General features: G+C 40.7%; 1 protein-coding gene across 2 annotated transcripts in view; it reads left to right on the top strand.

The window, feature by feature from the left end:
• The window catches only part of Epha4 (EPH receptor A4), a 154,121-nt gene that overhangs the window by 91,457 nt on the left and 38,344 nt on the right, over positions 1-24,320 (top strand). For both annotated transcript variants that reach the window (XM_008825807.2, XM_008825809.1), the window contains exon 5: positions 741-1,079. In XM_008825807.2, coding sequence (XP_008824029.1) covers positions 741-1,079 — 339 coding nt within the window. The remainder of the gene's footprint in view (positions 1-740; positions 1,080-24,320) is intronic.

Below are 24,320 nucleotides of genomic sequence, written 5' to 3'. Positions count from 1 at the left end.
AGCAACCAGGCCCCCTTGTCTTCCATGACAGTCACCATCATAGTTCAGAAACTCTTTGATGTCAGTGGGTTGAACACTCTTTTAAACAGCCTGGTACAGCTCTATTGTGCTTAAGGGCTAGAGGGAGGTATCTGGTAGTTGTAGACAGTCAGTCCTGGCCTGATCTCAACAGCTCTGTGTCTCTTCCGACATCTTTGCAACCGTGTTAAACCAGTTCCTACTAATTACCCTTAAGTGGCTTAACTCTCCCTGCATCCTGAGCCATAGAGGCATATCTGTAGAGTGCTGATCATTTAATGCTTTCGGTGATGTGCTCTTCTGAGGAATCAGAACTTGTCTTCAAAGGAGGTTTCTAAGTATTACATTTCCAGGGTCCCACCACAGCCCTGGGAACTAGAATCCCATTTGTATAACTGATTTTCAAAAGATAAGATAGGGACCTAGTTAAGTTATGCTGCTTTGCTGCCAACTGAGAGAGCAAGGCTGGGCTGAGTGCCCGTTTGCTGTAGAGTGGTTTCATGTCTCTAAGTGGCATGTTTGTTTGCACTGGAAGGAGAATGACACCAACGTGTACCGCTTCCATCATATTGTTCTTTTAAAGGCTCCTTTTTGTTGGCTTTCTTTGCTCTTTGCCAAATGGGCCTGCCTTCCTTCCCAGAACTGCAGAGAAGAATACAAATGCTGAGCAGTTCCAAGACGCTCTCGGTTCTTGGTGTGATGCTATGTTTTTCTTCCCCCAGGCCCTCCATCTGCTCCCCTCAACTTGATTTCAAATGTCAATGAGACGTCGGTGAACTTGGAGTGGAGCAGTCCTCAGAACACGGGTGGCCGGCAGGACATTTCCTACAACGTGGTCTGCAAGAAATGTGGAGCTGGTGACCCCAGCAAGTGCCGGCCCTGTGGAAGTGGGGTTCACTACACCCCACAGCAAAACGGCCTCAAGAGCACCAAGGTCTCCATCACTGACCTCCTAGCGCACACCAATTACACGTTTGAGATCTGGGCAGTGAATGGAGTGTCCAAGTATAACCCTAGCCCGGACCAGTCAGTGTCTGTCACTGTGACAACCAACCAAGCAGGTAGGAATTAGAGCTTGTTTATTCTATAATTACAATGTTTATGGAGACAAAGTTCTGAAATCAAAGTACAAACAATTATAAATTTGGAAGCTGCTTTATAATACAGAAGATTTGGAGGAAGACATTTGTTAGTTCAGCGAATGCTGTGTTTCTTTGGACAACAGCTGTATGACGTGTCCTGCACAGGCGGTAGAAATGAAATAAAGACTAAGACAGTGTGTGATCGGAAAACTAGGGGACGTTACTGAACTGAGTCACTCCCGGGTACATTACATACTTGCTGCTCTGTTTTCTTATTATTTTCTTTTTGATTTATTTATTTTTATTTTATGTGTATGAGTGTTTTTTATGTATTGTATGTATATAAGTGCACTCATGTCAGAGCCCTGGAACTGGAATTAGAGATGGTTGTTAGGTGCCATGTGGGTACTGGGAACCCAAACCAGGTTTTCTGCAAGAACAGCCAGAGTGCTCTTAATGGCTAAATCATCTCTCCAGACCCTTATTTTATTTTTTAAAGAGTTATTTATTTATCTGTGTGTTGGTGTGTATGCATGTGTGTATGTATGTATGTATGCACACACATGCATCACAGATAAAACACCATGATTACCAAAGCATGAGCAGAACAGTCTGCATTCCAGTAGAATCTGGTTTGTGACCAATCAGTATTCTTCCATTCAGTTCCTCCCCGCCTCAGCACCCCCTTCGGTGCTGGGAGTTGAACCGAAGACCTTGTGCATTTGCATAGTAGGATAAGCTACATTCCCAGCCCTCTCGCTTCTATCGCACCTTCTCAGTTATCCTCCAACGAGTCACGGCACTGCTGTTCTTAATCAAATTAAAACTAGGAATGGACCTTTTGAGGCCACATCCGAACAAGGTCAGTTCTGAAGTCATTCTCTGGCAGAGGGAGGCCCTTGGGAGATTTGCTGAGGATAGACCACTTCCACAGGTTTTAGGGAAGAGACTTCTATGGTTCTTCTTGTACTTAAGGACTCAAGCCAAAAGATTATGTCAACCCTACCACGCCAGAGGGTCCAAAGAGCACAAAGGAGGTATGCTGAAAATCCTCCACACCAAGAACATGTGCAAGGAATTTATTAGGGAAGGAGGAAAGTGTCAAATCTTTTATGAAAAATGTAGGTGTAATTATTTTAGATGTAGCAGAGAAGTGGACAGGTAATTCTTCTGAAACAATGAGGTATTTTTTTTCTCTGCCATGTTGAGCAATCCTGCAGGGAGTTTTGCTTAATAGGACAAAATTCCATCTTACTTTAATTTTCATGGAGGTTGATGCTGGGAAGCTGTTCAAAATTAAAAATAAATCTTTCAATAAGGAGACCTCCTAGGAGGCTGGCCAGCAACTATTTTGCTCAGTAGAGAATTTACATTTGTGAACACCACAGCCTCACCACTATCCCGCCATACTTTGAAGCTCACTAATTCAAAATCACTAGGATTGTTTATCTTTGATTAACAAGCCCTTTCTTCATAATAGTGAGAATTAATAATGTAGGCCCAATTTTGGGGTGACTATAGCAGCTATCAGCTCTACCAAAGTTCCCCTAAGCATATTTACATATGCACAATTATATTCTAATTGCATTTGGTTCCAACATTCCATTAAATTAAATTCCTTAAGGACCTCAGTAGGCAATGATGGTTCATGCTATAAGACATACATAGAATTAATGGATGTTAGCATTTATCACCCAGAGGCCAGAGTTGTTCTCCATCTTTGCTGTGTTTTCATGTTTTCTTCGCCCTCTCATGAATAGTGTGTTAAAAAATCAAAACAAGTACGCATCCCCCTAGAATGCATACCATGCCTGAGAAGTTAACAGCTGAAGGTGAAATTATTCATCTGAGTACTAGATAACACAGAGAAATCTCCTTAGAGTGGAAATCCCTTCCTTTACAATTATTAGGTAATTAACAGTGCTCATGTATTCAGCCTGGCCTGTCTCCCATTGTGAGAGGAAAGGATGTGAGATCTGGGTTTAGCTGGGCTTTGATCATTTCATTATGGAAGGTGTGTGAACAGGCTGTGTTCTCACATGGAAATGCAAACCATTTGAACCCAAATGCGACTTGCCAGCATCTCCCTGGTCTAATAGAAGCCCTTTCTTCTCCTCTTGGGTTCAAAACTAATTGACATAAAAGATAAAGGAAATCAGAGTGTCTGGCACTTGATTGGTGATGAGTTGATTGATGTGAGCTCTATATCTGGGCCAAAAAGGACTTGCTGGAGTGACACCTATCTTTTGCCCAGTGGGCTGATGCAAGAGCCCTGCAGGACAAAAGCATGTGATGGGACTTTTAGAGGATACAGTAGTTCCAGAGGCCCTAACACTTCAAAGTCTTAATGAGATGTCGTCCTCCTCCAACTCCATGCCAAGAACTCTGAAGGAGAGGTGGGAAGGGGCCTGAGGTCTGAGTGTTTCTCTAACACAATAAAGCTTGAGGCATATTCTCTTAGGAGCGCCTCCCAGAGTTCCTATCCTTCATGACAGGCAAAGGAACAAATTGAGACTTGGTTTCCTGCATCTTCCATCCTGTAGCAAGAATTCTGTCTTTTGTTTAGGAAATAGTCTTGATGTTTATGAAAAATGGGTAAGCAAACTGCCGAGTGATTTGTTTTCTCGATGGCTTTCTTTTGGTTTACTTTGACTTAAGTGGACCATCTCAGGCAAATGAATACAGGATGTGTTCCTAGGAGAGAGAAATACCATGTAAATGAAACAAGGTTTTCTTGCCAAGAAACAGAATCGTGATATTTTTCCTAAAAATGCTGTGACGGCAGCCAGCATTATTATTGCTGAGTTGATTCTTCTGTGCCTCTCCCGACCTCCCCAGGCCTGGTTTTCCAGATCTCGAGATTGGATCATGCTGTGAGGGAGGGGGTATGTGTTTTAAATCATTATTAACCTGACCCCTGTGTTTTCCTCTACTAACCCAGAATTGCATCCACAGGTAGCAACAACCATTTTTCAAAGTGCGTATATATTTGTTTATCTATTATCATTGTGTAAGGTGTATGTGTGAGGGAAGGGGTATGAGACACAGGGCACATGTGTAGAGACCAGGGACTGATTCAGGGGAATCGGGTCTCTCCAGCTCTGATATCTGCTTTGGATGTTTGCTTGCCCGTAGCTCTGTTTCCGTTACTTTAGGGCCGGGGAGATCTGGTTACTGCTCTCTTTGGCAGCAATAGTGACAACCACTGTAATACTTTGAGCGTGGTACCATTCAAATATTCGGTAGATTGTACAGTTAATTAAACCTACCTGTTCTCACAGACCTTTTCTGATTCATAAATTCTAAGATTTCAAGGCTACAGCTACACCATGACCTTGGATCTTCTAGGCCTGAACTCTGGAGCAGAACATTCAGAAATGAACTTTATGGGGAATCCTAAGGTGGGAAGGAATTCTAAAATGTCTCAGCATAATTCTCAGATTCCCCCAACATTCTGCCTCCCTCGCTCTATCCCCTCATACTGCCATAGCAGGGGAAATAGCCTCTATGTCTGGGATAGTTCTCCTGGGGTGTTCTCTGGCCTACCATACCCCACCCCACCCCCACCATCACACCTGGCATTTGGCAGCACTTGACAATTCTTTTGGATGCTGCCACATCCAATGAGTATAGAGGCCAGGGAACCTGCAAAATAGCCTACAATGGACTAGAACACTCTCCCAGAATAATTTCAAAATGGCTGTGGTGCTAAGCCTGCAAAACTGTTCCAATTTTCCAGATACATGGGCTTTTCAATAATGCCCACCTCCTAAGGGCTCCATAGCCAAGCAGAATTCTCTTGGACTGGTTTTAACAGCCCATGAGGTAGGCTTCCCTGTGACTTGGTTGCACTGCTCCAGGCTGAAAACATAAGCAATCACTTTCTGTTCTCAGTCGAGCAGATGAAAGGACACTTTTGGGACCTCTCCAGAGCCCTTTCCCAGCTGTTTTGTAGCCAGGTAAACTGGTACTGCTTGTTAGACTGGCACTATTCTCTAGGGTTACACAGTTAAGGAAACTATACCACCAGTAGAGAGGCATGACACTTTGTTCCAATGCCATTGTACCACATGTAGTGGTAGTTATTTGATACCGGTTTGCTGATTAACACATTTATTTACAGTGAAAACAGACTGGTTAACTCTTTGTCAAATAGTAATAAATTTAATAAACTCAAAGTAATAAGAAGAGAAAAGAAAATAACTAAGTACAAGAGGCACACTGTCTGTTATTACTCCACTGGTAAGTCCTGATCTCTCTTTCTCTGCCATCTTTTAATTAGACATATTATGTTATTTGAGTGGGATAATGGAGAGCAGTGGGAATTCTCATCCCCACTGGGTATAATTGCTACCTGTCTTCCAGAGAGCAAGAAGAAAGCTTCAGGGAAATGGTGGGAGAAGGGAAAATCTTAAAGCACTTGGTTTAGGTGATGTGCTACCCGCATAAAGGAGCTAGATTTTCTGGGGTCTGGGGCTGAGATGGTTTTTGTGTGATTAAAGTATGTGGAATGAGATTCAAAATTATAAAAGCAAAAAGAACAGAGTTTTGGAGTCATATGAAGGTCCTTAGTTTTCCTATGTAACATTCTGCCCTGACCTGGTTAAAGTGAATACAGTTCTCAGACAAGGGGAATTATTGCATAAGTTTGCCTAAGGCAATTTGGGAAGAGGGAGGAAGAGTTCAGGAAGTCCAATTTGGCCTAATATGAAGGGTGTTGAAAAGCTAGGTCAGAAGGCAGAATGAATCCGGCTGGAAGTTGAGTGTGAGAGGCAGAGGTGGCACTGGTGTTGGCCAGAAGTATGATTTGAGATCAAAGAGACAGGCAGAAAGCATATTCTGATGTTTTTGAGAATTATGGTGGAATACGAAGCTCAAATAAAATGAGCTCAGGACCAAGGCTTTTCTTTAACCTCGTTGATGTTTGTCAGGCACAAACGTTTGCTATTTTAAGTTTCCTACTGTCTCTTGTCCTCAAATAATCTATTATAAATGGCTTTTGTATTTCTAAAGTGTGGAAAATACCAAAAGATGAATATAGTTTGTGACATTCAGACATGCATAAATTCAAATTTTGGTGTCTATAAATAAAGTTTTATTGGAATACAGCCTCAGTCCTTTGTTCCCATGTTGTGTAGGAGAGCTTTCCCACCACAGAAGCATAGCTTGGTAACTGCAACAGAGTGAATGACCCACAGTAAACTCAACTCTTTGGCTCTTTACAAGAAAATAAAAGGTTTGCTGGTTTCTGCTCTGGCACAGGAAATCAGGAAAAGGGAATCCTTAGAAGGGAGGCTGAGATGTTGAAATGGCCCTTTCACTTGTGAGCAACCGTGCTTCAGGCAAAGGATGTGTTCGCAGTTTAGCACTCTGGTTAGTCCATAGGAAATAGCTTTTCTATTTGGCAAGACACTATATTAATGAGATGTTTTGAGTTTGTTAAGAAAAATTTAACCAGCTAGGCATGGTAGTCATGCCTTTAATCCCAAAATCTGGGCATTCAGGAGGCAGGGGCAGGTGGGTCTCTGTGAGAACAGGCCAGCTAGGGCTACAGGGAGACTGCCTCAAAACAAAAACAAACAAAAATTCTTTTCTCATTGACACGCACATTTAAATAGATCATGTGGAAGCAGGTTCCTTTCCTCTGATACAGCTGTATCCTGGTTCTCTTCATTTTATTATTTTATCATTACTGTGTGTATGCATGTATGCATAATGGTATGTATGTGTGGGCACTTGTGCCACAGTCAAAGGACTGCTTTGTGGAGTGAGTTCTGTCCTTACACCTTTATGCAGATTCTGGGGATTGAACTAAGTTCCACAGGCTTGAACATTTACCCCCTGAGCCGTTTTGAAGACTCCTGGTTCTTGTTGAAGCTTGCACTCTTAACGCTTTGGGTCTCAGATGCTAGCAGTAATTTTCTTCTTAAATAATCATGTACTCTGTCTGCTTGTTCATATTTTCTTCTCGCTGATATCCCATTTGCTTTGATCTTCAGTAAATCATGGGTTTTTTTGTTTGTTTGTTTGTTTGTTTGTTTGTTTTTTTCCCTTACCCCTAAGAAATTTGAAGAAAAAAAAAAATGTTGGAGCTAGTGAAGTCTTCTAAATGAACTCTTCCGAAACACACATTTTTAAATCCTTCAAACAGACTGTAAAGTAATCCCATTGAGATTGTACTGAAATATTGTCTGTGCATCCTTGGTTGTTGGTATGTAATCATTAGGGCCTCCAAAGTTGTGGCTGGCTGAGAGTCCTTTATGCTTGGATAATTATAAGCCTGAGCAAGCATACAATGGGCTTCCAAGGAGCCAGGCTGTGGTTTTCTCATTAACATCTCTGGTACAGCCACAGGCCCCTGGTTTAGTTCCTAGTGCCTATGACATGTATATTACAGCCAGAATAAGTTTTTTTTTTTTTTTTAAAGGAACCGTCTCTTGATTTTAATTTAATTCTGAAAGGATTTTATTTCCATAGAATATTGTTGCTTCCACTACATATAGTTAGTAAGCATACTGATTAATTAGGAACCAGGATTCCTGGATTTGTATTCAGGGTTGGTACCATAGTCCTGGTGAGGAAAAAAAAAAAAAAAGAAGACCCTTCCAAAGCAATCTACTAAATTATCCAACTTCAAGGTTGACTGAGCAGCTCAGAGAAATGGTGCGTCTAGAGAGCCAGCCTGGTGGTAATCATTGTGTATAAGTGAAAGTTGGCATTTTTTAGAAAGGCAGATATTTCATTTGAGAAAATGGACATTGGTTTTATTTATACATCCAAGAATGAGAATGTTGTTTTCCCTGACTCCATTTTCTTTGGTCCTATATAAATACACATACATGTTCATCTGTGAACAGGGAAATTCACTGACCTGAGTGCACTTGGCAGTCTAATTCTAATTCCTTTCTCATTTCTCAATATTGTGCTTGTTATACTGAACCCCTCTGCCAGCTCGTATAGTCTTTAGAGAAGCTATCCAGAGATGTGAAAAATAAATGCCTGGCCTAGGATGAGAACTGGACAGAGCAGGGGCTAGCAAGGGTTTGAGGTGGACCCTGAACTACCTAGGTGTCCCCCCAACTGGCAACATTAATTACTATCTCCTCAGAGTAGCCTAAGGGGACTCCACAGTCCAGCCTACAATTGAACCTTAATGAAAAGATGCAGAGAAACTTTATCAAAGCTTCCATTACCCCCCTGCCAATGTCTTTAAACAGGTTTTATTTTCCTTTAAACGCCATGAAAACCTAAAAGCCATGCTGCAGTATTAATCCTGCCTTGAAAAATCTTAAGTCTTCAGGGACTAATTGAAATCCCTGCCTGTGTCTCCCAAAGGTATAGACCTTTCCTTTGAACCATGGTATGACAATTCAGTAAAAGAGCATCTTGTATGTGGTCTTCAGGTAGATGGTGGTAGATCCTTACTTACTCCGAGAGGCTGAAGCTGTCTAGTAAATTCTTGTTTGTATACATGTCACAGACCTAAGATTCTTAGACTTTCTTAAAAATCATCACTCTACAACTTCCACCTAAAAGGTTTTAGATTTTTAATCTATTGAGAAAAGCAAACTTAGTGTTGAAATCACCTCTTTCATTTAATGAACTTTGCTGCAGTGTGCCCCTGCCTCCTAAATCCTCAACGCTTGAACCTGCTTTCGCCTACATTGCTTGTGCCAGAAGTACATTGGCAGTTTCCAAGGCTCCCCCAAGTCTGCAATAGTAACAAAAGAGAGATAGACCACAAGTTATTGTGGTCACCTGTCTGGTGAATATGTTAGCTTTCATTGGGAAAAGGCACTGACACTGAGATAATTCCACACATTAGTGTGGTCACCTGCTGGCGAAACATGGTGACTTTTACTAAGAACTATCACTGACATTTTGCTCCCGTGTGTGAGGGTCAGTGTTAGGAGAGCTGTGAGAATCTGACTGAACAGCCAGCAAAATGGCCACCTGGTAGACACAGAGCTGGAAAACAACTCACTAAAGTCCTTTATCTGATATGTTGGAAAGGCTTAGCTTATACAACTACAGTGTGGTTCTCTACTGACCTGTCTTTTGTGCTTTGTTATAACAAAACACAAGGACCACTTGCTAAAATGTAACCTTTCTAAAATATATTATGGGTAAAATTACAGTGACTTGAAACATCTATTTTGCTTTCGCTCTTGAGGGAAGGACCAAGGGAAAAACGGAGAAGAGTTTCTAGCAGTTTTTGAATCTACAACTTCAAATGATATTGTATATGCACAGATTTCTCAGGCAGTTAGATTCATACTTAAAAAAAAAAAAAAACCTTGTAGAATTGATTATTTTAAAACAATTCTTATCTAGGACCCTATGGTCTGTGACTTGGACATATAAGCAAGAGTTTAACGGGCAGCTTCAGCTTCTCAGTGAGGGCTAAATAACGATCTGTCACCAACAGGCCAGGAATGTGTAGCAAGCTTGGGTAAGGTTCATCCATTAGAACACATATTGAAAGGCGCGTCTCACAAAGACTCCCTGGAGAATTTGTATTTGTCTGGATAACACTGTAAACAATAAATCTGCCTCTTGAATCAACTTCTGGTGTGTGTGTGTGTGTGTGTGTGTGTGTGTGTTTGTGTGTGTGTGATGAATCTGTATTTTGAGCATAATGTATATGAAGGTAGATGGGAACACAACTTCATGCATTTTATTTTAACCAAAGCTAAGGGACCTGGAAACAAGTCAGGCTTTCAAATACACAAGAAGCCGAAAGCTTACTCAAGCAAGCATATTCTACGTTGGTAAAGCAGCAAAGGACTTTTTGTTTTCCCCTATGAAAATTGCTGATGGTCTCAAGTGTTATGGATGGAATCTTCACTTGTGTGGCGGCCACTGGACCTACCCTGATGCTGTAGGTTTCCTAGGCAATGGTGGCTTTGGGGAACTTCCTAGGAAGTGTTGTTCCAATGCTGAATTCTTGGAACTTCTGTCAACTCATTTCTCTTCACCTAATTTGGAGACGGGGCTATTGTTGTAGAAAGCAATGAATTCTCTTTTAAAACATATTTTATTTATTCTTTTTATTTTATGTGCATGAGTGTATTGCGGGCGTATAGGTAGGGACACCCATGTTGTGCAGAGCTCACCAGAGTCAGAAGAGGGCATTGGATCCCCTGGAACTGGAGTTACATATGGTTATTAGCTGCCATGTGGGCACTAGGAATCAAACTGGGGTCCTCTGCAAGAGCCAGTGTTCTTCACCATTGAGCCATCTCTCTAGTCCCAGAAAACAATGAATTCTTACTACTTTGTTTTATACCAAAAGCTAGGAGAAAAATGACACAGTCCTGCCTCAAGAAAGTTAATAGCATGTCTTCTGGTAAGCAGCAAAAATGGCAGAGAATTTTATGGCATAAATGGTGTTTTCAACTCTCATTTTAAACTGACTCCAATATATAGAACTCATCTAACTCCATATGGATCTAAGACACAGACACTGCAATCAAGGAGTCTTTATCCAATATAAAAATGTGTTGTTTGGAGAAGCGCTTGAAATCTCACTAGTACATTTGAACTGCACTTTTCCTTGGCACAATGGAGTCTTCTCTTCCTCCTCCATTTCAAAACCCACACAGAATAACCTCCGCAGCTTGCTGGAGCTCTGCTTCGTGTCTTAGGGACCTTGCTGAGGGACTATTTCTAGGGGAGTTGCTGTTCTAATGAGGCCCTTCAGTACATAGGGTTTCACTCCTGGGTAGAGGTGGACCCACTGAATTTCACACTTCAGCAAATTGTATTTAAAGAGAGGCCCTTGGGAGATGCTGTGAACCCATGTGCCTGAAGAAACAAAAAAAAAAAAAAAAAAAAAAAAAAAAAAAAAAAAAAACCTGAAACAGTTATAGCTTTCCTAATGTGTTCTTTGTTATTTTTCATGACTACAAAAGCTATCTTGAATTCCCAAGCACTGATCTAGTTGAAGACATCTATTGGCCTTAGTAACATTTTAAATTTTAATAGCTCAGTTGTTTCCGCCTAGATCTTATACTGCATGTAGGAGTTTAAACTATCTGGCACACATAATTCCGTTTCTGGCTGATGCTCCACATATTGGAAAAAAAAAAAAATTCTATGGTTGCCAATTCCCAAGCTTAAAATCCCTTCTCATAAATTACTCTCCTGTTCCTAACCTGTATCATAGCTTTTAAGAGAATTGTCAGAAAGATAAACTTTCACATGTGAGGGCTGCAGGAAGATCATTTCCTGGCCTCGTGTTTTGAGAGTATAGCATGTGGTGACCATTTGGAGGAGAAGCATTTTCAAAAGGTGCTGTTTATAGCCTTACCAGTGGCTTCATTGTGCCTGGCTGTACCTCAAGCAAGAAAATGGGCAGGAGAGATGGCTGTGTGTGAAATGGACATCTGTGCTTCCTAGGTATTGTCCCATGAGTATTTTGATTCCCTGTGTTTAGAACTTTACCATACTTCCATAGTATGGAATCAAGCAGAGATTAAGATGGGCAGTCTCAGAATGCCACTCCAGTGTTTGTGCAGTTCTCCCTGTTTCCTTTCTGTGGTGACATTCCACTTTATCATCCATTCAGCATCGATTCTCAGCTCTTACCCATGGTCCTCTACGTCAAGTGACATTTGGACTTGGAAAGATTACAAATGGCAGAGAATACATCAGTTTGCAAGGGAAGTCACACTGACATGATTCTTATGACAGGAGGGCTTTGTCAATGTGCTAGATGACTTCAGTTGTCAATTTGACACACCTGGGTGGAAGAAACCTTATTTGAGGGCTTTCTTCCATTGAATTGACCTGTGGTCATATCTGTCTCTGGGGCATTTTCTGGATTGTTGGCTGATATGGGAGGGCCAAGTTCACTGTGGGTAGTGTCATCCCTGGGCAGATGGTCTTGTGTTATATAAGAAAGCAGACTGAGCATGGGTCAGGGGAGCAAGCAAATAAGCAGCTTTCCTCCATGGTTTGTGCTCCTGAGTTCCTGCCTTGGCTTCCCTCCATGATGGGCTATAAGCTAAAGGTGAAATAAACCCTTTCCTCCCCAAGCTGATTTTTGTCATTGTTTTTATCACAGCAATAGAAAGTAGCTAAGATAGTCAGTAATCATCTTTAGCCTTTTTTCATGTTGTACTTTCTTATATGTCAAATAATGTTCATCTATATTTTCTCTCTTTTCCCTATGTGTTTCTAATGCAACGAGAGAAAGATGGGTTCTTAAAGAAACAGTTTCAGAGTTTAAGATTTTGGGTAAGGAGCTCAGACCCTCAATTTATAGTCACCCATGACTTGTGTGAGTGGCTCCTATGATCTTTTTAAATGACCATTAGAAAAAGTAGGTACCCCATGCCAGTTATATATGTGATGGGGAATTGGATGGTTTGAAAGATGATTAATGGGACTCTGGACCTTTCTGCCTTTGGGTCACCTCTTTGAATATGGACGACATCCTAAGTGGTCCAAAGCCCAACCATTTGGCAGCCATGAGTGAGTATGTTAATGGAACTGGTCTCAGTCCAGGTCTTAGTCGACAGGTGTTCACATCGTAACTGACACTAATTGACTTCCTAGTCTTTCAACTTGGAAGACAGTAGGCCATCTGAGACAGATATGAGGAGGGCATAGCTCCTGATACATTTAGGCTTCTTTGAAAGTCAAGGAATTGAACTGCCCAAGCTGGTACCAGCCTGGCACCTTGTAAACACTGCATGTGTCTCTCATGGGCTCCATTAGCCTGAGAGATTTAAAGAGTATATAGGAATCTAATGTCAAAAGATTTCTAATAACTCAGAATGGGTAATGTTTGTTTCTCTGAAGTCACAGGCTTCTTGTGTATTAGTGTTTTTCTTTTTATTCTGTACTATAGCGTTTAGGTACCCTCTATGAAAACTCTTACTTTGTTCAGCAGTTGAGTGTCCGGTCACTTATTTATAACAATATCTACAAATAATGCTCTTTGATGGAGAATAGAATAAAGTTCTTCATGCCCTTGTGAAACGGAGATGAGTATGAAAAAGTAACATGATATCCTTTCATCAACAAATTTCAAAGCATGACCTGGGCATGGTGTTATCCACTCCTGCAATCCCAGCACTTAGGGGACGGCAACAGAAAGATCAGGGATTCAAGGTCATCATCTGCTGCATAACAAGCTAGAAGTCAGCCTGAGCTGTATGAGACTCTGTCTCAAATGAATGAAATAACAATAAATAAATTTCAAAGTATGAAGCTAAGGGACATTCATAGTCAATACAGAAGATCTTTTGTTACAAGTACTTGAATCCATAATAAGACACCATCTAAGCATTGGTCCAAGATGATTAACTTTATTAAGATATTGTCCCTTGAGGTTTTCTGAGTTCATCTCTTGGGTTTTTTTTTTTTTTTTTTTTACTTCAGAGATGACTCATGGAGTCACACTCCATATGCAAAGCCACACACACCCCTCCTTTGAATTAGTTATCACACTTTAAAAAATCAGGATGGCAACTGCCACACAGATCTATTTATTGAAATGGACAGGCTCTTTTATTGTATGATCAATGCCTTACCTCCTCTGAAAGGGTTTACAGAGATAGGAAATCAAGACTCTGATAGAAATTAATGAGCAAAGCTTTTTATTGGTCAGTTTCTCGATTAGGCTTTTAAGTTTTTCTGTGTATAAATGTGAAAATCTGAGTGTGGGAAATAGAAGGCCAGAAGGAAGATTTACTGGGTGTATCTATCATTCTGTCTTTTAGAGGCTTGGTGATTAAAACATGTTTAATTGAGGACTGGTCTAGATGCTCTGGATGTCAGAAAGCTAAATGTTGTGGCATTGTCTGGATGGCTCCTCACACAGCGGGACGATTAGCAGCTGTCTGGGAAACAAAGCGAACCTGCAGCCCACAGCCCTGCTTTTCATTTTGCAGACTTGGAAAGCCTGAAGCCCTCCAGTGGAGCTGACAACTGAAGAAATAAAGCCTGGGTGTATAGCGGTTAATCCCTCCCTCTCTTGGCTGCATTTCTGCTTGGTAGAAGAGAAGCTTTTCCTTACATATTCCAAGTTAATGTTGGAGGGCATTGTAGGTCGTGGAGGACTTGACTTTGGCAAGGGGTCTCCATCCAAGGCATGCCTGAAACAATTTCAACTAGTGGTTCAGATACTCAATGCTTTTTCCATATAGGTAACACCAGCGAGAAGATTTATCTTAATAGAAGCATTTACAGGAAAACAAAGTTATGTGCTTTTGTTGTTGCCAGGTTTGCAGTGTTCTTATCTTAAAACTGTTGTCTTGTTCAGGCAAATTCTTATAAATGACCCCCAGTGGGAAGACTTGTTTTCCTGTTTGCCTCAAACTGGCACGCTGACTTAGCAGGAAATGCACGCAAGGAGTCCTATGGTGTTTCTGTTGGCAAGCGTTGGACTATCCTTGTCAGAACCTGCCAACAAATTTCTTAGGAAGCAGGCAGAAAGTAAAACAAGAAGCTCCCAGACAAAACAGAGGACACACTCTGTGTTCAGAGATATGGGAGGGAGGAGAGCAAGGACCTCTTGAATTTCCTGTGAGCTGTCACTCACGTGTGACTCTAGAACCACGCCTACAAGGGCGATAAGCTCTGTTAAAAGGGAAATGATATTACATTTCTTCATCACCAGGAGCAGGGATTGGTGTGTGGTTCATGTTTACATAATTGCAAGAGCTCTAATTTGCAAAAACTTAGATCTTTTTTGATATGATTAGATTTTCCCTCCCAGGTAGTTTACTAAGGATTGTGAATGAGCCTTTTTAATAATAATTGTAATAATTTGTCCCTGTACACACTATTGGTCTTGCTATCTCTTTGTTACCATATGTGCACATATAAGGAAAAGTGGACAAGATTCTAATACGTAGCCTATTGGATTGCCTCAAAGCAAACACCCATTTGACTGTCACCAAGGCATAGGAGAATAGTGTCAGGCTTTGCAAAGCTCTTTACCTTATCCTTCTCCTCCAACTCCAAATACTACTATTTTATTTTGTAATATCTAAAGGATCTTGGGGTTTCAGTACCTAGGAAGCCCTGAACTTAACATGTAGGTAACTTCAGGGAAGATTGATTGACTCCATGCTTGTGTCTGCTGTTATTGTGGAAAGGAAAGTCTCTTAGCTTTCAAGTATACAATTTCTTACCAGTAAGAGAGGGGTGTCTTACTTTCCTTGACAATGTCACAAAATACTTGAAAGAAACATCTTAGCAGAGGAGAACTTTGTTTTGGTTCATGGTTTTGAGAGATGTCGGTCCATCATGGTGAGGAAGGTTCAGCAGCTGGGTCAGCTCTACCTGTGAAAGGGACCAGAAGCTGATTGACCATCAAGGCCCAGAGCAATCTATTTCTGCTAGCTTGGCCATAGTACCAGGGATGCCAGAACCTTCTCCAATTGAACCCCCAGCTAGGAATGAAATGTTCAAACACACGAGCCTATGGGAGACATTTCACCCTGAAATCATAACAGGAAGGAAAGAGATAAGCTGTTTCTGTAGATCGGTGGGTAAGAATGTAGATTTTAAAACAGGTTTTTTAAATTCACCAACTAGAGGATGTAACCTGAAGCAAACAAATTATTCAAACTCTTTGTACTATTTTCCTCCTATATAAAATAGGCTAATAATAGTACCTGTTTCATGGTTTGTTTTTTTTTTTTTAGGGTTACATGAATTAATTCATGCAAGAGATTTAGAATAATGCTTGGTACATCATAATCGCCTAATAATAAGTGCTGGTTCAGTGTGTATGTTCTTACAGACATGTGGTATGGAGGGAGGCTCATACACTTTTGAGTCAGGTGAACTTGAGTTTTTAGGTCTCCTTTTATAGCTTTGGTCAAATTATTTAATTTCTCTGTGCTAGAGTTCCCCAATCTGAAATGTAAGGATACTATAACTACTTTAAAGAGCCGTTAAGGATAGAAAGATATTGAGTGTGCAAGTACCTTGTGCTGAAGGCTGAAAACGTTCTTTTTGCTCATTTGCTATTCTCTCTTCAACTCTGATTCACATGGCATGGTGTAAGTCTTCAACTGCATAAGCCGTTAATTGTACAATGATGACTAAATTAAGTCTTTTCTGAAAAGAAAAACTCACCTAAGCCATTTAGAGAACCCCACTGTCTTTTTCCCATTTCACATGAATACAAGCTCAGCTTAATCTTGTGTCCCAGTATTTTCTCCTTTTATAAAGTCCATTGTTGGAAGAAGACCCATGGCTGTGACTGTGTCCCTGCTCAGCCTTTACTGCTGGCTCTACTCACCCCGGGGTGCCATGCTCTAGTTCCTCACTGGTAAGTGGGAACCTGCCCATTATCCATGGCCAGGAACCAGAAGAAACCTGGACACCATTCTGGTATCTTCAGACCACAGATCAATCTTCTGTCGGTCACAGTACACTACACTTCATTTGAGTTCATTGTTATAAAAATGCCTCTTTAGCTAAATGGCTCCACTTCACTTGAATGAGCACCTGCTGAAACCCTCACTGTCCACCAGTGTGTTGCCGCAGCAAAACATTTGTTGCTGAAGTCACATCTAGTTGGTGATGATGGGAGGAGAGTTGCCATGGGGCCTCCAGGATGGCCCTAGGTTGGCATCAGCTTCCAGTTGGCAGATTGCAGATGAGAGAGAATGGAAAGTCACAAGGGAGATATTCATGAGTCCAGTCTAGAAAATAACTAATTACTTCAACCAAATTCCATAGCCCCAGACCCAGTCATATGATCTACCCTGGATACAAAGGAATCTAGGAATGTGGCCTTGGCTGGAAATCTCCATCCCAGAAACAGCTGTAAGCAGCTAAAGTAAAAGGGGGCTCGCATCTCTGGACATTAGCCAAAGGGGCTGATCCCAACACCTTCTATTGCTGCACACAAGCACTTTGTATGAAAGTTAAGAATAATATTACATTCTGTTATTTCAAGTTTTATTGATGCTCTCTGTAAAGAGTTGGTTGAAAAATCATCAGCTGCCCATCTCTCTAGGAAAAAAACAAAAACAAAAAAAACACAACCTTATAAAGTTTTGATCATACAATAAGCCAAAAATAAAGACTGAGTTAAAGCCTGCGCAGAGCCTTAGCACTTGAATCATTCAGTTGAAGTGCCATTAGTGCTACAAAATATTCTCAGAATCTTTGGAAACATAGATCAGTTGTATCATTCAATAAACATTATGCTCTGCCTGTTTTATACTGCCCTTGGGAAAAAAATCACTATGTGGAAAAGATGCAATCTTCCTATATTTTGAAATATAAATGTAATTCATAGGAATCATCCATATTTAAATGTAAATAAATTTCATTGAATTTAATCTCTTCTAAAAATGTTGGTTGAAAATTTAGTTATATATACATATATATTTAGTTTTATATATATATATATATATTTGCCAAATAAGAAAAAAATTCTGCATCAGTTTTGGGTCAGTCAAGTTTTTTTCTGTACCTTTTGCTTAGTTGTTTCTGGATTTTTCATTCTGAGTGCTTGTTGCGGTGATGGTTCTTTGTTTTCTTACAATGTAACTCAGGTTGGCCTGAAACCGCTCAGCGATCTTCCCACCTCAGCCCCCTGAGTGCTTGGATTATAGATGTGAGCCACCAAGCCCAGCCGCTTAGTTGTTTTCAAAACAATTAATGTGCTCACTTAGGTAGTAACAACTAGAAACTGTGTGTGGACGTGGATAAAATGGAGGCTTTTATATTGGTGATAGATCCAGGGAAGGTGGTTGGTGGTTGAGTTTTTTAAATGATTTTACTTAAAAAAAAAAAAAAAAACCTCCAGCAAAGGTAATCCAGTTGATAGATTATGCTGCAAACCTGCTTCACATGTGTGAAAACTTTTAGTAAACTAGTGACTACTATAAGAATAATAGTAAAATAAGAACAGTCTATAGAAAGTATTCAGTGGTTCCTGGTGTCATTAAGAATTGCTAAGTCCCTAAGGAGAAATCCTTCTCTCCCTTTGAGATGTTGAAGAAAGCAATTAATATTAGTACCAGAGGTCTTAGCAACTGCGATGCAAAACCCTTAATCACAAGGATATCATTAGTGCTTCAGAGCATTTAATTTTGATGTTTGACAGCATTTTAAAATGCACAAACCTTTGATAAAGAGCAAATCAGAGCTGGGGTGTTGAATTGAGAAAGAGTGACTAAAACCCACCTTAAGATCCAAGTAATTAAATTTAAATATGCTGTTTGCATTAATCAGAGATATGTATAAGCTGTGAGCTTATTTTTCCTATCACGGAAAGACCCCTTGAGTAAACATCGTCTATTTAAATCCACATCCCTGAGTAGGAGAAAGGTAACTCTGCTGTCTGTCGCTAAAACATCTTCCTCCAAACAACAGCCAGTGTATCCCTGGCATCCATCCATGCAGGCTTCTAGACTTTCATCAAGGGCTGTTTTCACTCTTCTTACCCACTGGCTGGAGACATTTCATTGTATCTGTTTATTCATCCCCAACCACCTAATTTGAGCCAGGAATGAAAAGCAGTTGGGCTATTTCAGCTGCGAGTTTCCTTCCCCCACTGTAAGTTCTCCCAAACTATTTTTAATTCATAGCTAGGGATACAGGATGGACTCTAAGAGGTAGTATTGTAGACCAGGAGGTGAGTGCATTTTTCTAAATATCCTTTTTCCCCGTCTCTTTTTCTCTTCCCCACCCCATTTGGGTGTCACAAGTACCAAACTGTGGCAGTAAAATGACTTGTAGGTGTTTAATGGCAAGTCATTGAGGAAGTGAATAAAAGAAAATTGCAGTATTCACATCAGTGGGGGAGCAAGGAGAACTGCTGAGCTGTGAACCAAAGAAAGTTAAATTTGCCATGTTCTTAAAGGGAGCCACCTCAGTTTGACATCAGAGCATCTCCTGTAATTCTTCCCCCTGAAACACACCACTGTTAGAGTCTGGAGTCCATAGAGGCCCCTAATCTATGCAGTTTCTGTTTATCCAAAACACACATGGAGATAAAACCACATGTGCCTTCTGAATGCATTGTGGTCTGCTCTTAAACCAGACACAACCACAGGTACAGAGCAAATGGGGAATCTATGTAGAAAGCCCCCTCATTTTCTCAGGGATATGTGGAGCTCTGAATACAAAATAATTGGGGGGGGGGTGAAATTTATCTTGGTTTTCTATTAGAAAGTTCAAATCATCCAGCTTTCAAACTTGGGTGAATTTTCCCTTTTATCTTCTCTTGGGTTTTGCTCTACTCTTAAAAATGATATTTGACTGCAATTTTGCTTGTTTCCATGAATATGTGGAAAGAGAGCCTGTTCCAATTGTTTAATCTTGGTGTTCCTGGTCTGACTGCAGAGGGCTCGTATTTCTGTTATGCTTCAATATGCCTTAGTGGATGTTCCCAGGCATCCATGGTAGCTAGTGTCTCCTGCTTTAACCAACAGCTGAAAGTGATGCATCTCAACTTATAAAACAAAAGGGATGCTAGGGGCTGTGTTGGATTTTAGGAAGATGACTTGGGACGCTTAATGCCACTACTTCATAATTCAGAAGTTCAAGACAACTATTTGCATATACCCTAGAGATACAGATGAGGAATGCTAAGTGGATTGTCAACACCTTCATCAGCCTAAAGAGCAGTCCCTCAAAATGTCTGGAACAGGTGCGGTGAAGCCTGGCTTTCCTGATAACTTACATTTGAATGACATTTTACAGACTGTGTGTTTGAAAAGTGTTCTGAAACGTCACATGAACCTTGGAAACAGAGGTCCCACTTATAATTAGAATTGTCATTTGCTTCCCTTCTAATTGTCAATGTCTTGATTAAACTGAATACCAGAACTAAACCCCCAAAAGGTCACGCAGCATTGGCGCAGATGGAGAGTTGTTTGAAGGATGACTCGTGACCAGTACTTAATATTCAGGAAATGTTTCACTGGCCACAAAACTTTTTAGATCAATTTTAACATTTAGCTCATTTTTATTCATTCAAATATATTGATCACCCACACTATATGTGAGACATTCTGAATTCTAAGGATGTAGAGACGAGCTAAGTAAGATTTGTCCTTAAAAATAACTTCCTGCAGCTTGTGTGGAAGGCAGGTATTTTACGAATGTGGCCTCAAAACCCAGTGTGAGTGGCTTGTCCAAGATGGAAACTAACAGATTTTTTTTTTCCCAAAATATTTTTCAAGGTCATTGGGCATTCTACCAAATCAGGGCCTGGGAATTCCTGTCATATTTTTCAGCAGATACATTTTGCTTATCCATCCTTTCTCGTTCTACCTCCTCCTTATACAAGTTGTCGTTTTTGTTTTTATTTTTATTTTAAAGACAGGATCTCATGTAGCCCCAGTTGGCCTTAAATTCACTAAGTAGCTGAAGATAACCTTGAACTTGTGATTCTCCTGCCTCTACCTCCAGAGTGCTGGGATTATAGTTGTGCAGCACCATATGTAGATGTCTGAAAACCTTGACCCTATCCTACTAACTTTACCTCAGGTTCTTGTAAGGTGTTTTGCAACTTATAATACCACTCTCTTTATTCTAGCCTCTGGTCCCAACCTGCCTTTTTTGAGCCAAGTATTAAACTCTCTTTTTAAAAAATATTTTCTGTGTATGAATGTATTACCTGCATGGATATAAGTGCACCTATGTTATGCAGTGCCCACAGAGGTCAGAAGAGGGCATTGGATTCCTGGAACTGGAGTTATGGATGGTTGTTAGATGCCATGTGGGTGCTGGGAACTGAACTCAGTTCCTCTGTAAGAGCAGCCAGTGCTCTTAACCTCTGAGCCAGCCTGTGCTAAACTCTAATATAAAGGTCTATTTATATCTACTTTGGATTGTAAGTTTCTCAAATACAGTCATAAAGCATATTTTTTGAATGATTAAATGGACACGTCAGCATGATTTCTAAATAAAAGAGAAAATGAAGGCTATTCTTTGGATTAAAAGCTACTAAAATTCCCTTGAGAATCAGAGGAAAAGGTGATCTCTGTTACTAATGCCTCACCCCAGGAAAATTCTCATCTCATTCAAAATCCTTTGAAAATTATGAGCTTACTTGAATGAGAACATAAATTTTGCTTTAAGTATTACCTTCTCACTGTTCCTTTATGAGTCTTCTGTCATCTTTCTGTAACCATATACTACCACCTTGCATGTCTAGCCCTTCTTGCTGTGTGTCATAGCAAATTCTAGCTTTTTAAACAGTGGTGCCTAGAGCTGGAGTGAAGCGCTTGCAAAGAGTTCTCAAGGTTCTGGGTTGGAACCCTTGCACTTCCATAATCATCATCTTCATCTTCATCATCATCATCATCATCATCATCATCATGTGAAAACTGGACAAAGTGGTGCATCTTTCTAGTATAATCTTAGCACTCTGGAGGCCAAGGTAGGAGAATGACTGAATTTAAGCCCAGCCTGGGTTACAGAGTGAATTCCTGGCCTGCCTAAGATATAGAGACATATCCTGTCTGAAATAAAACAAAATGAAACAAACAAAAAAAGCACAAAGAGAGTGCCTGCTTTTGACCAGGGGCACAAAACTGTTTAAAACAACCACCGCCTCTATAAAGGAGGTCTGTGGGTAAATGGGAATGCCTCTTCTGTCTATGGTACCTCTCTTCCTTTTGGGGATGAGGTGAACAACTTCCTCCTGGCCTCACCTCTGGCTCTTCTGCAGGTACACTCTGTTACTACAGATGTCATGTAATGAGGAACCCTTCTCCCTTTGCTCTTCCCCCACTGCTAGGGTGAATTTGAGCAAGAGGCTTAGTGGGAATTCACTCTTTTTAAATTCTAGAAAAATGAGTCCTTGAGTGGATGTAAGAAATTATCTTTTTGTATATTATTATAAACATCACCCCATCTGTTTTTGTTTTTTTTAAGAAGAGGCAAAAGTATAAGATGGAACTTAATTTGAGACCAGTGTTTGTATTTTATTCAGCCTTGCATAGCTCATTCCTCATTATGGCCTGTTCCTCAGGTGCTCTTTAAGTAGATTCTTAAAGGGTGAGTCAATACTGCGAAGAGCTTGCAGATCAGGAACCAACAGGCAACTGCACTTTCGTCCTACTGTGATTGGAACTCTTTTTTGAATTAAAGATTAATCTGTGAACTTATTGTATATAGGGGGATATTCTTTATTATCTTCCCATCTAATTTTGCTAGCCAAGTACTAAGATACAAGGATTTAGGATCCAAAATAGTTTTAGATGGAATGAAGATTGGCGGTGTTGGCAGTGACGGTAGCTATGGGAAATGGTTGGCACGTGACATGATATGGAGTCACTTTGTGTGAAAGTTAGTTCCTCAATGTTCTCTTCATAATTCTGAATACTCCAAGACTGGAATCTCAAGTCAATGCCTGCATAGCCTCAATGTTTCTTTAACACTGCCTAATCTCTAAGCTCGGAGAGGCAAGATCACACAGCAAATTCTGATAACATTGTTTCATTTGCATTTTTATGGTTATCTGTCATTAGTTGGAAATCATAATAGTGTTTAAATTATGAATGGATTTTTTTCCAAGATAACACAGTTTAAAATTGTGTGTGTGTGTGTGTGTGTGTGTGTGTGTGTGTAAGAAGAATATTCTATCATGATACGAGTTACAGCTCGCAAATGGGTGGTATGGGAAGGCTGATGCTTGGGAACACTGGGCTAAAGGAAAGATTTGGAAATTCCATTGCCAAATGCCTCATCTAGGGAATGAGTTGCAGGCAGACCCATGTGGCCAGCTGATGGCTTCCAGATGTAGATTTGGAGACTGGGTAGAAAAGGCGAGGAGCAAGCCCATGTGTGGCTTATGGTGTGGAAAATTTCCAAGTCGCCTCTTTTCAAAGTGGCAGAATGGCAAAGCTGAGTTCTTCTCAAGCTGATGGTTCTTACCAGAGGAAGGATGAAACCCTCCTGTGAGGGTGTGACATGTGCGAAGGCATGTCTTAGGTATGTTTCCCAGCCATGGATTGCTTTTGTCACAGTGCCTTGGCTAATACACCCTTCTCAAGAACATCTGTTCAATAAAGGATTCGAATTTGACTGTACCATAACAATACTTCTTGTGAATTAGAGCTCTTTTATTCTATATTTCTATTGGATGTACTAAAGACAAACATCATCCCGGAAGTTTTCTGACTATCCCCATCCTTTCTTTCATCTTTCTTTATCCTACATTCTTGATGCCTTGGTCTTTTCTGTCCATGTGTTTTCACATTGGTGTACATCAATTTTCCAAGTAGGTGTGCATTAGGAATATCCCATTAACTAACCGGATCCTATTGTATTGTTGGCTCTCTGCTTGACAGTTCCAAACACTTGGGTTGAGCTCGTATTACCTTTGAATGGTCGGTCACAGAAACACTGCTGCTCGAACTGCAAAAATTGAAATTGGATTCATTTCCCCCATGCCACAGTTTCATGATAACCCAGTCAGAGGGAAGCCGACTTAGTTCATCAGCACTCTCCAAGGGCAGGCAGGCAATTCTTTTCCAAAGAATCTGTCGATTTTCAGACTCTGACCCAGACCGTTTCTGAAAGTTCATTTGATAATTTTCTGATCCGCCTCCTTTTTGCCTTTTCTACTGACTTCACTTCTATTTCATTTCCCAATCCTGAACATCAGTGTTTAAAGAGCCCCTTGTTATGGAGTGTATGCTAAAGTGCTCCGTTAGGCAATATATTTATTACCTGGAGTGAAATGGCTTTTCACAGCTAGGCAGCCTTCCTACCTCTATATTTAAGAAAGTTGCTTCTCACATTTTATAGGACAATAGTTCTGTGCCAACTAGTAAAGAAAGAGAAAAGTGTGGTCTCTTTCTCTTTCTCTCCCTCTCTCCCTCTCTTTCCCTCTCCCTCTCTCTCTCTCCCTCCCTCTCTCTCTCTCCCTCTCTCTCTCTCTCCTACTAAACCTCTACTAAACCACCACCCTTCTGGGGCTCATCTTCCCTCATCCTCTACTAAATAAACCTCAGGATCAACTTGTTCCACAAACTTCCCTCCCTTCTGCCTCACTGCGTTTTTTCCGCTTTTCTCCCACCCCATTCCTTGTACTTTGTCTCCATCTACTGGCTGGTTGCACCATGCTCTCATTGCAGGGTTTTCCACTCCTGTCGCTTGCCTCAAAATCACACGTGTGTCAGAAACCCCTTTCCTTTCTCTGGACATAGGATGCTATTTCCAGAGATAGGAACACACACTACTTCCTGTCCAGGACAGGATCTCACCTTTCCTCTCCCTGAT

Source organism: Nannospalax galili, unplaced genomic scaffold (genome assembly GCF_000622305.1).
Source record: "Nannospalax galili isolate Female #2095 unplaced genomic scaffold, S.galili_v1.0 scaffold127, whole genome shotgun sequence".
Classification (NCBI taxonomy): Eukaryota; Metazoa; Chordata; class Mammalia; order Rodentia; family Spalacidae; genus Nannospalax; species Nannospalax galili.
The sequence above is the reverse complement of the archived record's forward strand: the minus strand, read 5'-3'. Positions and strand labels throughout refer to the sequence as shown.